At 39.2% G+C, this 14,794-nt stretch overlaps 1 protein-coding gene across 1 annotated transcript; it reads left to right on the plus strand.

Annotated features, from left to right (window-relative positions):
* Window positions 1–44: 44 nt before the first annotated feature.
* Window positions 45–9,048, plus strand: QDPR (quinoid dihydropteridine reductase). Its single transcript, XM_035569015.2, has 7 exons — window positions 45–219; window positions 351–443; window positions 1,473–1,569; window positions 2,890–3,030; window positions 5,390–5,498; window positions 6,037–6,120; window positions 8,182–9,048. The coding sequence occupies exons 1-7, from the start codon at window positions 133–135 to the stop codon at window positions 8,285–8,287; spliced, it is 717 nt and encodes a 238-aa protein (XP_035424908.1). The 5' UTR covers window positions 45–132; the 3' UTR covers window positions 8,288–9,048.
* Window positions 9,049–14,794: the final 5,746 nt, after the last annotated feature.

Raw genomic sequence — 14,794 nt, forward strand, 5'->3', positions numbered from 1 at the left:
GCTCTCGGTGCGAGGCGGAGGCAGCCGCCAGCCCCCCCCGGCCCCGGGGGCGGCCCCTGTGTGGCGTCGGTGAGAGGGGAGGCTGGGGCCGGGCTGGGCCGGGCCGGAGCCGGAGCGAGGCGAGCAGCGAGCATGGCGGCGGCGGGCAGGGTGCTGGTGTACGGGGGCAGAGGGGCTCTGGGCTCGCAGTGCGTGCAGTACTTCAAGGCCAGGAACTGGGTGAGCGCCGGCAGGGCTGCTGCGGGCCCCGGGGGGGCGAGACGGGGCTGCTTTGGAGGGGGGGAAGTAAGGGGGGGGGGAGAACGAAGGGTGCCCCGCCGGGCGCTAACGGTGCCTTCTCGCCGCCCCAGTGGGTCGCCAGCATCGACCTGGCCGAGAACGAGGACGCCAGCGTCAACGTGGTGGTGAGGGCGACAGAGTCCTTCCCCGAGCAGGCCGAGCAGGTGGGAGCGCGTCGCGGGGCCGGGGGGGGCGCGGGGGAGGCCCCTCGGTCCGGGCTCCATGCAGTGGGTTTGCACCCGCTCGCCATAAACCCTCTCTCAGAAGCACTGAGACCCCCGACTGTGGGCACCCCGCTGGTTTTGGTATCCTGCTGCTGTACCCTGAGCTCAGGGGTGCCACCATTTGCCTGCCACTTCTTAACTTCATTTATTTTTCACTTTCCTTTTAACTGCTTGGAGGCATGGATGTGTGGAAGAGCTTGCTTTGGGAGTTCAGAAGTTACCCTATGTTGTCACTCAGAATGTGTCACGCTTGTGTATTATCTTCCTCTTTGTTACCTGAAGGGCTGCGGGCAGAATGAGATTACTTTAATCAAGGTGGATTAGGACATCTTAAAATGCAGCACTTCTTTCTCATGTCCTGTCTGTGTTGTATAGCTGGATGGTAATGCTGAAAACGTTTCCCCGTAGGGTTTGCACTGTGACAGAGAAAATTGACAACCAACAAATTCATTACCAAGTGCAAAGTCTCATTTGAAAGAGAAAGAAATACTGGATATTTAAAAGCCTATATACTCAAATCCAAGGATGTGATTTATAAGGAGGCTTTAGTTGTTTGTTTCTTGTGCTATCATTGGAAATGTCACAGAAGCAGTTCTGATCAGACCTGGAGTTTCATTTCCTGTATTATTAAACAGCACAGTGTGCAGAGAAGAACCTGTCCAAAAGTAAGTCACAAATGAAAAATGCTTATAATATAGGTAAGGATCGGATCTTTCAGTCCTGCTCAAATCAGTTATTGCCAGTGACATCACACAGTGTACGGTCTGACTTGCATCTACAGTTAGCTTTCAACCCAATTATTGAGTTGATAAATCATAAGTGTTAATTTTGTGCAGCTGTTTAAATTGCTGTTGTTTGTTGTATTTTTTTTCCAGTTATGTAGTTGAATAATGTTAAGGCATTCTTGATATTTATTCTTTTACCTTACAAATTCAATGTTTTCAGAATGTTATGTTCTGTGTTTTGAAGGTGACAGCAGAGATTGGGAAGCTTCTTGGTGAAGAAAAGGTGGATGCAATCTTGTGTGTTGCAGGAGGATGGGCTGGAGGCAGTGCCAAAGCTAAATGTAAGCCGGTGCATGCTAGCAAATACATGATTGAAATCTGAGAGGAATCCTTAAAAATCATGGTAATAAAGGTCTCTGAGATCATCTTTCATCCAGAGTCCTGAAGATGTTAGCCTAATAGTGCAAAGTAGCTCAGTCACAATGTTTCTTAGCACTTTTCTGAATTATTGGTGCTTGTTAGATTTCCAAAACCCTTGATGTTCTCAACGGTACTTTTTGATGCACCATTTTTATTGGTAAATCTTGATGCACTATATAAAGGAGTTCAGCATTACCTATGAACTAACTTTTGCCAAGGTTATGTGTGTCAGGCTTGTTACGTAAGATACTGGCTGAGTGGACCATTGATCTTTTTGCCCAAATCATTGCTTTTTGCATAACAACTCAGATGCCTGCTGCAGTTTTCTGAGCTATTGGTATACAATACAGTATTGGAAAGAGCTGTTTCATGGCCAGAGGCTGTGCTAGAGGGGAAAAGAAGTCCTCAGTTTATAAAGCTTTTAAATGTATAATATTCAGGAAATTGTTTTATGTACTAGTGTAGAGACTTAAAAAAAAAAAAAAAGCCTTTCTGTCTGGAGTAAATCTTTTAAAATGTGGTGTTTTCCTTCCCCTTCCTTGTTCAGACATCAAATGCAAAATATTCACTTTAAAGAGAGAATATGAGAAGACGTATGCAGTTAAATCAGAGCGAATACTTTTATAGAATTGCATTATATTGTATTGTTATAAATTTGTACAGTAATTTCAATGACGTGATGGATCATACCCTACTATCCTTCCAATAACGTTACTATGAATTAAGGTTATTTTGGGATCAAGTGATCAGCTTGATCAAGTGCTTGATTCAACTCCTTTATTTCTTGGAGTCTTCTATCCACAAGTTGAGCAGCCAGTGAGGAAATTATGGAAAGAGAGCTCATGCTACAATAAGGTGAGGAGAAGCTAATGTAAACATTTTTAGATCATTGACATAAATTGAAACAATCCCTATAGAAGTCTGAAGAATTTGGAAATCTTTGAACTGAGCACAAACATTAACAGAGAGCTAATGAAACTATCTGGTGTTTATTTTTTTATTTCTGATAGTAAGAAAGCAGGTAATTGTCTAGAATATATGCTGTCAAGTTGGGATTCAAAGTCTAAAGAGAAGGGAGAGTTAGAATAAATAAATGGGTATTTTATATGATACAGAAGTAGGAAATGATAGAAAGCATGTTTTTATAGTACTTTGCATAGTTCTGTTGCACTCCGTGTGATAGGAAGGAAATCAGAGTTAGAAGTCTTGTTCTTAAGTTACCTAATTCTCTTCCTAATCAGCTTTGTATAAGAACTGTGATCTGATGTGGAAACAGAGTGTTTGGACATCCACTATTTCCAGTCACTTAGCCACAAAACATCTGAAGGAAGGAGGTCTTCTGACTTTGACAGGAGCTCAAGCTGCTTTATCTGGAACTCCAGGTAAAATGCCATGCATGATAACTGTTGGGACATGAGTTATACGTTAGTCTGTCTGTGAAAAAAACAAACCAGTTTCTTGACATCTAACAGAAATGGAAAACTGCTGCTGAAACACTTACGGTAAGTGTAACTTTACAGATGGCAATATTGAATCTCTTGAAGCAGGAGTGCAAACAAAATCACCATTAAGTAATGGTTGACATGCATTCATGAAATGTACTTGGCTAATACATGGTACAGTAGGAAAAGTAATTTGGAAAAATGTGAAGAATTGTGAAGCACACAACAGTAGGTGTAGTGCTTAAATACAGTTAAATATCTTATTTGTGTTCTGAAAGGCAGAGTCTTTAATTGCCCAGTTTTTCAATCAGTGATGACTCAGCTGATTTTATTAAATGTGCTTGTCCTGTTCATGTTCTGATTCCAGTCCACCTTTGCTTCAGCCAAAGATAAGCTTGTTGACTTTCAGCTTTGCCCTTCAGTAGCTATTTAGTACAAACTTTCCTGAGATTTTTTTTCTCATCTGACTCCTAGGCATGTTGGTCTGCATGGAGAAAATCTGGGAACAATTTAAAATTAAAAAACAGCAGCACAGAAGCCCACAGGCAGGGAAAGTTTTCTTTTTTTTTTTTTTTTTTTTTGGAAAAAATGCTCTTATTTCTCAATCTTCTAGTGTGACTTCAGCAATATTTTGATGAGACATAGCTATTAATTCTTTTTTTAAATCATAAAATTAATGAATATTTGTGAAAGCCTTGTCTAAAATAATTCAGGAGAAATATGCTGTATTCTGTAGTTAATGCAGCTGTAAACAGAGTAGAAAAATCATCTGGCCTAGTCTGAAGATAAAAGGCTTATTTTATGTCAGTCAGTAGATGAATAATTTACTGTGTACTACTGACTGACAATATACAGATGAGAAAAATGGGAGCCGTGGCAAACTTTCATGATGTTTTTTGTTTGGTTCATTTTGGGAGGTAGGGACCACAACACAGGAATCGGTGATTTGCTTTCATGTTTTGAACTGGCTGTTTTCAACAAGTCTGGAATGTAAAAAAAACAAAACAAAACAAAAAAAACATAGCAGTGCTTTAGGCAAACACATGCAACTTATTAACATCAGGAAGAATTGGGAAAGAAATGTTACTCAACTTTTGCAAATGTGCCTTGTTAAGCTTGTTATTACCAGCTATTATGGAAGGAATCATCTCTTTTTTGTTTTCTCTTACTGTGATTTTTTTTGTCTTTTCCATCTGTGAAAATGCTGAGTCATTTAATGCAAATTGAAGAAAAATGAAAATAATGTAAGTTAAAGAAGCAGTCTGACAGCGATAGCTAAGAAATGCAGGTTTAAGAAGACTGACCGATTGGTTTAGAGAAGAGGCAAGAGGGAATTATGATAGAAATGCGAATATTTTGTAGTCATAATGAAATGTTAGCTACTGCTGCCCATGGTTCCTCCTAATAAACATGTTTGTTATACAATATGTCTAACTGAATATAACAGAAACATTTCTACAATGTAAAACTACCTGGGTACCTTCATTACTAGTTACTTCCTCAGGAACATTGAAAAGGGGTTGTACAGTTGTGTAAATGGGTAGAAAGGCATCCAGTTGTAGTACACAAAATAGACTTATTTTTCCTACGTGCTTAGTCTGTGTCTAGGCTGCTTGGCAGATACATACCATGAGACATCTCAGACCTGGAGCACCCTGATTGTCCAGATCTTTACCTGAGCAGTGTGCAGGATGCTCTCCTTCGTATGCATCTTACACTGCTAAATACTGGCTGCTCAGAAAGCAGCAGTGTTTGGGAAGATGTTGGTTTTATGTGCAGGTTATTCAGTCACTTTCTACCTTAAGGCATATGGGTTGTTTTTGTTTGTTTTCTGTTTGTTTGTTTTATAGTCAGGATGCTGACCAGGTGAATTACTGTTTTGGAGAGAAATGAGCTGTATCTGTTCGGGTCCAAACCTGCAAATAACCTTTGTCATATGCTTAAAATTAACAAATGATTTCTTTAATAAAAACCTCTTCACACTTACTAGTTTAGCTTTGTAAGGTTAACCCTGTAAATCTCATCCTTCAGGGTACATTTTGAAGCGTTAACTAAAGATGCTTAACTCAGTAAGTTTCGTACTTCTGTAATGCTGAGTCAACTGAACTTTGTGGTAGTTCCAGGATAGCTAGTAAGAATTGTTGGGATTTTTTAAAAATATGTTTTAAGTCTGATTCTGTTCTGGCTGTCTTAGGTGATCTGAAACTTACTGGTTGTCAGATAACGGGAGTTTCTGTCATAGTGCTGGTAATGAGAGCTGTATTGATTGTGCTCTAATTATCCTGTTTTTAATTGCTAGGGATGATTGGCTATGGCATGGCCAAAGGAGCAGTGCACCAGCTTTGTCAGAGTTTGGCTGGTACCAGTAGTGGCTTGCCATCTGGTTCTGCTGCTGTTGCTGTTTTACCGTAAGTGATTGCAGTTACCTCTGTCTGTATCATCTTGTTTAATTACTGCTGTAACTTCAAGTCACATTGATACGGGTGTGATGTCCTGTCTACAGTACTCAAATAGCTTCTTAGACTGACATAGCTTCACAGGGAAAGGACACATCTTGAACGTATGCAAATAATGATGTGCAACGTATCCTAAAAATGATTATTTTTTTTCCTTTCCTTTGCAAAACAGTAGTGGATATTAGGATTAAAATTTCATTTGTTTTTAACGAGCATGAGAGAGACTGGAAGAAAGCTGTGGGCTAAGTGATAGCCCTAGTGGGCTGGATGTCATCAGGAAGACAGGTAGCTAAGGGGTTATAAGCTGTGATCCTTTGATATACATTGAAACTGATGGTTATATGCTGTTAACATATGTAGAGGATGCAAAGGAAATCCATAGCACGTGGTATATAAAAGTGGAGCATATGTTGCAGTGATGAATAGAAGCAGGTGGCTCTTATCAGAAACAGTATGTACAAATAAAAGTTTTATCTCATTTTAATCACAGGGTTACCCTGGATACGCCAGCAAACAGGAAATCAATGCCTGACGCAGATTTCAGCTCCTGGACATCCTTAGAATTCATTGCTGAGTGAGTATACGTGTGATAACTAAGCAGTTCCTTACTGTGCCTTTTCCTGCTGCATCCTACTGTGTGTTCTTTCTAAGTAGCTGTCTTGGATTGGAGTGTTTGGGGTTTTGTTTTTCCCCATCGTTCCCCTGATCCTGTATGTCTTCAAATCACATTAGGCCTCTTGCACAAGCTTCCTAGCTGGAGAAAATTAGCTCAACTCCATCAGCTTCAGCATCTCTACACCTGTTATAGCGACAAGGCAGATAGCCTTAAGCAGTCGGAAGCCAGAGAATCTCATAAAGCCAGTAGACAAATCAAATTACAGACAGCAGATGCAGGAGTTTGTCTTAAAGGTAAACTGCAAATAGGTGTGTAAACTTTAGTTTTATTTATTCGCTTTGACACTCTTCACTACCCGATTTTTGGTGTGTTAATTCACTTCTCACAGTTGGAAAAATTCCTGCTCTTGTTTAGAAAAATTTAGCCAAGTTTTTTTTTTTTTCCATTATCCACAAAGGCTTGTCCCGAGTGATGTTTCAAAATGCTGAAACTTCAGCTGCAGCTTATTTAGCAACAGGCTGAGACAATAAGGTTTATTGTTTCTAATTCTTCCAAGAGAAGGTGCAGCATACGTACTGCCTTCTGTGATGTAGTGGAGAGTAGCAAGGACTTTGCTGAGGGTGATCTGTTAAATGGAAGAAAACAATGGACATGGCTATCTTGCCTTGTTGAGGGGGAAAAATGGAAAGGAATCTACTTTCATGTTGTAAAGGACGTAATGTTTTTCTTTACTCTTACAAATTCAAAAGCTTTTAGAACTGACACCGAAATAGCATTCACCTATTGCTAATTGTTCAGAGTAGTTGTGACATTTGGTTTCCTTGTGATGTGAATTTTTATTCAGTTGGATGCCAGAGTGGAAAATGTTTTTTGGTTCGAGAAGCCTATGCAGCTGTTCACTGTGGTTCTTTAAGTGTCCCATCAATTGAGTTTAGTTGGCCTAAAAATGTTCAAAAAAGTTCTTTATTGTGCTTAACCAGATGTTTGTGGTTTTTTACAAATTAATTTTTAACTTCTAAAGACTTTTTCCTTACGGGAGAATTAAGTTCAGTGTTTTGTTTTGTTTCTTAGCTTCTAATTCTCTGAACTTAAATCCAGCTTTGAAAACTGAAAAGTGCACTGGTGCTGAAAGAAAGAATTCTAGTGTTCTTAGGATTTGTTAACATCTGCATCCTTTCTAGGATGCAGGAACTCTTTTTCCCATGGGGTGCTTGCATTTTGAAGCCTGTTGTATTCATATATGTTGTGTTAAATGGCAAGATGTTCCAAAATGGCAGTAGCTCTGTCCACAATAGTGGAAAGGCTGATGGACCTGGAAAATGTTGTGTTTTCTGTATTAGTTTTGATAAGCGTTCTGGTGTGCTAACTAGAATGAGGCCATCTTACTCAGTGTGTGTTGGATGTCTTAGAGCTTTTTGTGCTTACACTGAGACTAATTTCAACATTAAATACGTGATGGCCCATTGGCAGAAAAATGGGTTAAGAAAGAAGGGACTTGGAAAGAAAGGGTACTTGCACAGGTTGAAAGGCAAGGGGATAGGTCTGGCAAGAATGAATAGAATACAGAGAGATAGAGGGAAAAGAGCAATTATTTAGCCTGTATGGTTTAACAACCCTATAAGGTTTAGCAACTCTATTTTAGCCTTATGTCCATGTTTGATACATACTATAAAGGCAATTTAAGTAGCCGCTGCCTCCCACTTATCAATTATTTTATTTTTTTTAACTTGGGAAAAACTTTTTGACATCTTTCTGTTTTTATGCAACTCCTGGCCTCTTTCTTTGAAGTGTTCTGAAAATCCTGCATATGTACTGTAAAGGCCTTCTGATTTCTCTGGACCTCTGTCCTACTCTGAGGGTCTGAATCCAGTGATTGCGTTGCTAGTTTGTGACATGCATAGAAATCACTACAGAGAGGTAGGAAAAGGAGAATCAGTAGGCTTTTATGACTGATAGTGTGTGTGTGTGTGTATATTTTCTCTCCTCCTCATCCTGTTTTATCTATTTATTTTAAAACAGAACCTTTTATGACTGGATAACAGGAAAGAATCGACCGAATTCAGGGAGTCTAATCCAGGTGATAACTACAGGAGGGAAGACTGAACTAGTTCCAGCACATCTTTGATGTCAGTCACTTAAGACGGTGAAACTTCAGTAAAGGAGAAGCTGTGGAAAGTCTGACTGCCAGCATAATTTGGATGGTCTTATGTATCCAGTAATTGTGATCATGTCATTATTGGAACCAAATCTGAAGTAGTGTTTTTGTGCTGTCTGTTGTGAGCTGTCTGCAATTATTTACTGACAAGTACTACGTACTTGTCCCTAAATAAAAGTTGCGGGCTTTAAAGTCTGTAGATGTTCAAATCCTGAGCATTATGTGATGACTTACACGTTTTTTTTTTGTTTTTTTTTTTCTGAAATGGGAATTGTGCTTATGTTGTGTAATCACACATGTAGTGGTTGGATTCTTTTCTCAGCCGCTGCTTCTGGCAATTTATTGTGAATCTTCCAGGAGTCTTTTTCTTCTTTCTCTGCCTGGGAACATAGCCCCACCACTGCGTATTATGTTGGCTGTAACTGTAGGAAACATGGTGATCATATATCCTTGTCTTGTAACACTTTTCTTGTGAATGTTCCACTGGAGTTAATGGAACTGTATAGAGATGGCTTACTTGAGAAGGACTTCCTAATTTGCCTTAGTTTATAAGCTGCTATCAGGCCTACAGTTGTAGGATAAAACAGTGGTTTTGCCAAATGTCTCTGCTTGTTCAAAAAGGAAGGAACTACAATGACTAACACAAAGTGCTATAAAGAAGTACAAAGAAAAAAAAAACACTTCTATTTGAACGTGGACTTTTGTGCTAAATAAATGTATATTGTTTTACATATTGGGCTGTCTCCGTCACTGTAATCCAAAGGGGAAAGGCTTTCAGCTGGAGAAAAGGTATTCTTCCATTCTGCAAGTAAACCATATCTCTACATGATGTAGCTGGATTAAAGTATCACTGCTTCTGTGCACAGGCTTACATGGAACCAGCACTGCCAGTTTTTGGGAACATCTTGAAAATAGATCTCAAGTTTTATCTAAATTCTATTTATTTATTTTAGTTACCTTCAGGGTTGTGCTGGGCAAAGCTCTACTGCCATGAGTCAGGAACCTTTTCTCTTTTTCCCAGTAAGAAAAAAAACCTCATGCCCATGCTGATTTTAACGTGGTCAGATGGCTGTGTGATTGCCTTTTTCTTGTATGACTGTCCCTTTACTCATTTTGTTCAGCTGGATAGTATAGAGGGAAAAGTTTATGTCCTGTCAAATCAGTCAAGAACTGTCAAATTATGGTGCTGCTTTTGATCTTAAATGGAAGACTAGCAACCATTCTGTGTAAGCAGCAATTTCTGCAGGCTAAGAGTACAGACAAACTGCAAGGTACTGTTGAGGAATGAAAGGGTGAGGTGTTAGTATATTATTCTGGAAAATTGGAAGAGCTATCATACTACAGGCTTACATCATTTGAAGGCTTCCCTTTGCCAAGCTAGTTGAATTTCCAAATTGCTTTCAATTTGATTGTGTTGTCTTCTCACGAACATGTATTGAATCAGGTCTCAGAAGCTCCCTGAAAAACAGATCAAACGCTCGAATTGTGAAGGGAGCACAGCTGGGATTCCAGATCTGCATTTATATGGCTGTGTAGAGTTGAGGACTTAGCAGGCTGAATGGATTGTGGGTATTTCTGTAAAATGGGCAGTGGCAAAAGATGGTAACATAGTATATGGGACTTAAGACATGAACAGAGACTCTTTCATTTGCTAAGGGCTACAAGTGCTTTTTGAGCATCTTTGAATAATGCACATATACCTGGACCTTAATGATGATAACATGGTGAAAAAAGTTAATGGCTATTGCCATGTGGAATTAAGTTGAAAGCTGTAAATAACCAACCCTGAGATTATACAGAGGGAGGAACGGAAAGTAGGTTTACATTTTGATAAAGAGAGCAAAAAGTCAAAAAGAAAATGAGGAGTGATCCATTGCCTGATTAATTTCTTCTCCGCGGGGAAGTCCTGGTAGGAAAATACGAGGGAAATCTGTGTTTCAGACCTAGCTGTTTCGGGTATGTCATGCCACTGTCAGAGAGAAGTTCTGGAAAACACAGGTGGTATCTACAATATGCTATGGAGAGGGTCACTAAGCTTGTGGTAGCCTAACCAGGTTAGTTATCTCCTTCTACATAACGTTGTATGACTGCAGCAGTGCAGATCTAGAAGCAGAACAGCTGTGTCAGGACAATGTTGAAATAGTGTCACCAGCCACTGTAGCTTACAGCGCAGAGCGCTGTGAGGCATTGAACCAGCTGTGTGTATCCTGACTACTATCTTGCCTAGCTAATTAAATGAAAGGCTACAGTCAATATAAGAGAGATTAGCTGTATAAGCTCATGAGATGGAAGAAATCCTTGCTGAGTTGAATGTGATGTAGTAACAGGCAGATCCTCAGCTGAGCTTCCCTTCTTCCACTCCTCTGAAGGAGGAGGAGTGGTAGAAAATGTCTGTGGCATAAAAAGCGTCTGCCTCACTGTCCTCACTCAACTTGTACTGGTGCCTGCTGGAAAGTGTTAATATAACTATAGAAAAACACAGTATGTTGACTGTAGCAATGTAAGAGTGGTGAAATATGCTGTGAAATGGTGAATAGTGTTAATTATGAATAGAAGAGTTGGATGGATTTTTTAGCAACTGCAGGTATGAGTGGAAAGGTACAAAAATGGCTTTATCAAGGCTTGAAAAAGAGAATGGTGTAGGCAAGTGGTATGTCAAGCACATGGATAGAGGGAAGAGATTTAGCATGGGGAGTTTGATGGAAAAGAGTCTTTACGTGACTAGTTTCATCCTGTGCCTACAAACTTTTTTGTGGTTAAGTAACGGTCTTGGAAAAGCAAACACCCCAATACTGCAGACATCTGCTGGGTTGCCTGGCTCCTTCAGCAAGTTCTGAGATCTGTTGGTGCTGCAATGAGAAGCAAGGATGTAGTCTGTGGGAACTGTGGGGAATTAATTCATATGAAATGCGCACACACACCATGAAACTGGAAGCCTGCTGGGAAGATTTTAGAAGTTAGTGCTTCTTCCAGAAATACCTTATGAATTTCTAATTTAGTGATGTTAGGAACCCTTGAATTGTTCAGTATATTTTACTATGGCACAATCATCAACAGTGTGATACTGGAGAAGCAAGAAGCCTATTCTCCTTTAATTTAAGGAATGCATTTTTTTATATGTTAAGCGGATGAATATACTATTTTTTATTTTTTATTATTATTTATTTTTTAATTTATTTAGCACTGTACAACTGATGTCATATTCAAAAACTCACATATATAGAGCCAGTTTAGTATGGCACTTTTTTATACAATTTTCTTTTGAAGATGCATGTTACTGTTTGTTAAAGGAAGAGATTCGCAAGATCTGTGGAAAAGAAAAGCACAAATCATGCCAGGCTGATCAGTCTTGCTTCTATACTCTAACCCATTTGTGCTTAGCATTCTTGTTTCTACCGAAGTAGCATAAACCCCACCCATTTTTTTTATTTTTTATTTTTAGAAAAAGGATGTTTTGAGACCAAAGCCAAGGTGCCTTTGAAAAGACAATGCAATTATGTGGTGCATGCATACATGCATAGATGCAATTATCCAAACTGTGGCAGGCTGACACAGTAGCATTGGATATAAATATGCCTCCTAAAATATGACTTTGCCAGAATGCCTTGGCATTCTGAATGGACAGGTCCATTCTGCATAAATATTTTTCTCCTACAGATTAGAAAATGTAGATTTTAATAAAGCACAAGTAAGTATAAGATCTGCTTTTTCAGAAGAATATCAGTAGTATCACTGAAAATCCAAAGATTTCTGAATACTGGACAATAAGCTGTTCTAGGCATCTCCAGCATGAGACGATGAGAACTTGAGCTGCTGCTCAGACCTCCATCTTGTGAAGCCTGACCCATGTCCACACCAGCTGCTTTGCAGAAGCTTTGGTTCATTGCAGGAATGAGTATGAAATGTTTTCAGATTTCACTATGAAATGTCTCAGGTTTAAAGAATGTTTAGAATTTAGTTTTTCAAAGCTGGATTTTCACAGGAAAATTAGCCTTCTACAGATTAGCTAATAGCAATTGCCACAAAATGATTTAAAATTATGCTATGCATTCTTAATATCATGGAATGGTTTCCACATATGATGGAGTCATATCTGAGTCAGTCAGCAGTTGCAGCTCTAAATTAACGCAAAACTGCACTGTGAGATCTTTTGTTGAAATCATTCATTATGCCTTTTTTTTTTTTTTTTTTTCCAGTAATGGAATGAAAACCACCACCACAACAAAAAGTCGCATTTCGTTTCTTGTTTACTCTTCCTTATATTGGCTCACTGGGAGAAAACAGATGGGGACTGTAATAGCAGTCGGAGATGCTTCAGACTAACCCTTACAGCATTGAACAAGGTGAGAAGTAGGCAGACATCTGAAAAGCATTGCAGAAGTCAGTAGCAAATGTCAGTTGAGATGAAGACCCCCGTCAGACACTGTCATTCCTGCACTTTCTGAAACACCATGCTCTAAAGGGTTTTTTTTATAAATACGGCCAGTCTCCTGCAGTCTGCGATGACTCTTCTGAGATACGATCACTGACTCCCACAGCTGAGTTGAGGCTGATCTTCGGGAATGCCAGCAGAGGGCAGAAACTTCAAATACATTGGGGATATTTCTTTACTGAATATGTAATGTTATTTTCGACAGTGAGGATTTTAATTGTGCCACAGTCTCTGCTGAGAGGCTCATCCTCCTTTCTTGCTTTTGTTGCCTGTAATCCAGGCATCCCAGCCTTTTGTTCACCTTAGTACAAGTATATTACATATTCTGCGTCCAGAAATTCCAAAAAACATTCCATATAAAAAAAAAAAAAGTTCCATGTTAAATAATAATAATAAACAGTGATTTCTACTCTTCTGTCCCCAAAAGACAGACAAGAAGACAAGGCTGTGAAAGGAGTCCCACAACAGGGTGTAGCATTTCTGTTGATGTGTTATCAGTAAGCGCATTGTCAATCAATATTCTGTCACACAGCTTTAAGGGCTTGGACACAATAAGAAGGGAAAGAGAGTATTTAACTCCTGTACTGCACTTAAGGATTATAAGTACAGAATTTCCTAACTCAACCAAAAGAATGAGCTGTTGAGACGAGATTGATATTAACAAACAGATGGACCTTGGAAACAAAAAATGATTAATTAATATGGGGTTTTGAAAATGGAAGTTTTAACTCCTTTGCCTGTGGAATAAAGTAGTAATAATATATATATATATTTAAAAGTGTTGTTTAGGAGGGAACAAAAAGTAGCAAGCCATATGACTGTCATTTTTACAGTATGATACTCATTTTTCAGTATCTCTTGTCGATATGAACTACACCACTAATCACAATATTTTCCTTGTATGAACTTCCTTTTAAATACAGTTGCTAAGGAGGTACTACGAAATTCTAACAAACAAAAAGTCTGCAAAAGCCTTAAGATTGGAGTCCCTGGTTTCTGTTCCTGCTCTGCCTTCTGGTCTGCTGGAAGACTTTGAATGCATCTCCGCACCTGTACCTCAGTTTCCTCATCTCCCAAATATATATGAGATGATTTTAAAGTGCTTTGAGAGCAACAGATGAAAACCAAGACATAGGAATGAAATACAGTTCTCTCTTCCACAAGCACACTAACAGAAGCTGAAAATAACCCACATTGTCAGAAGAGAAAGTAAAATCATGAGCACAAGCCAAAATCATATACGATTATTTGCCAGAAGTGCTATGCCAGAGATTACATCAGACAAGTAATTTGGATGTTACTGTTACCTCTTCCTCTAGAGAGGTAGACTATGAATCTGGTAGTAGGTGGTTGTAAGCGTCTAGCCAGCACAACGAGCATTAATGTTTTGTGAATGTCTCAACTGGGATTTAAAAATTCAGTGTTGTTTTTAATTTTGAAAAACCAATTACTCTTTCTACCAGTGTACCCTAACATCTTAGTGAGAGGTGGCTGAATAAATAATACAAACGAAGCCCATATTAGATTCTGGATCCACACAAGTTAGTGTGAAAATTATTTTCATATAAGCCTGTACACAAACATCACATGGAAGAAAGGAACCTTTTTGACTCCCCAGAAAGTATCTTTTCCAGATTATTCAGATCCTTCTCATATACTCAGAATCCCAGATTTTTTTCTCCACCCTCCATGTGAGGAATGACCAGACTCATAAAATGCCAGCCACAGTCATCCACATCCTTCCATATTATTCCAGACAGCAGAGAACAGATACAGTGCATCTAAAATTAGTGCCACATAAAGCATATGCCCTAAGAGCAGTAACGGCTGCCTTATGCGTGCATACACTACTGCACTAATGAGGCAGTCCATTACTCACATTACCTGATAAATAGCTTTAATTTTTTTGAATACCAAGTTTTGTTTCTCCTTCCAAAAAAAAAAAATTACCCCAAACTTCCTGTTTGCAGGCCAATCTTCAACCAAAGTGTTATCCTGCAAACCTTTTCACCATCTGTATTGTTCATTTGTGTGGGTACCATGCT

This window comes from Cygnus atratus, chromosome 4 (assembly GCF_013377495.2).
Source record: "Cygnus atratus isolate AKBS03 ecotype Queensland, Australia chromosome 4, CAtr_DNAZoo_HiC_assembly, whole genome shotgun sequence".
Lineage (NCBI taxonomy): Eukaryota > Metazoa > Chordata > Aves > Anseriformes > Anatidae > Cygnus > Cygnus atratus.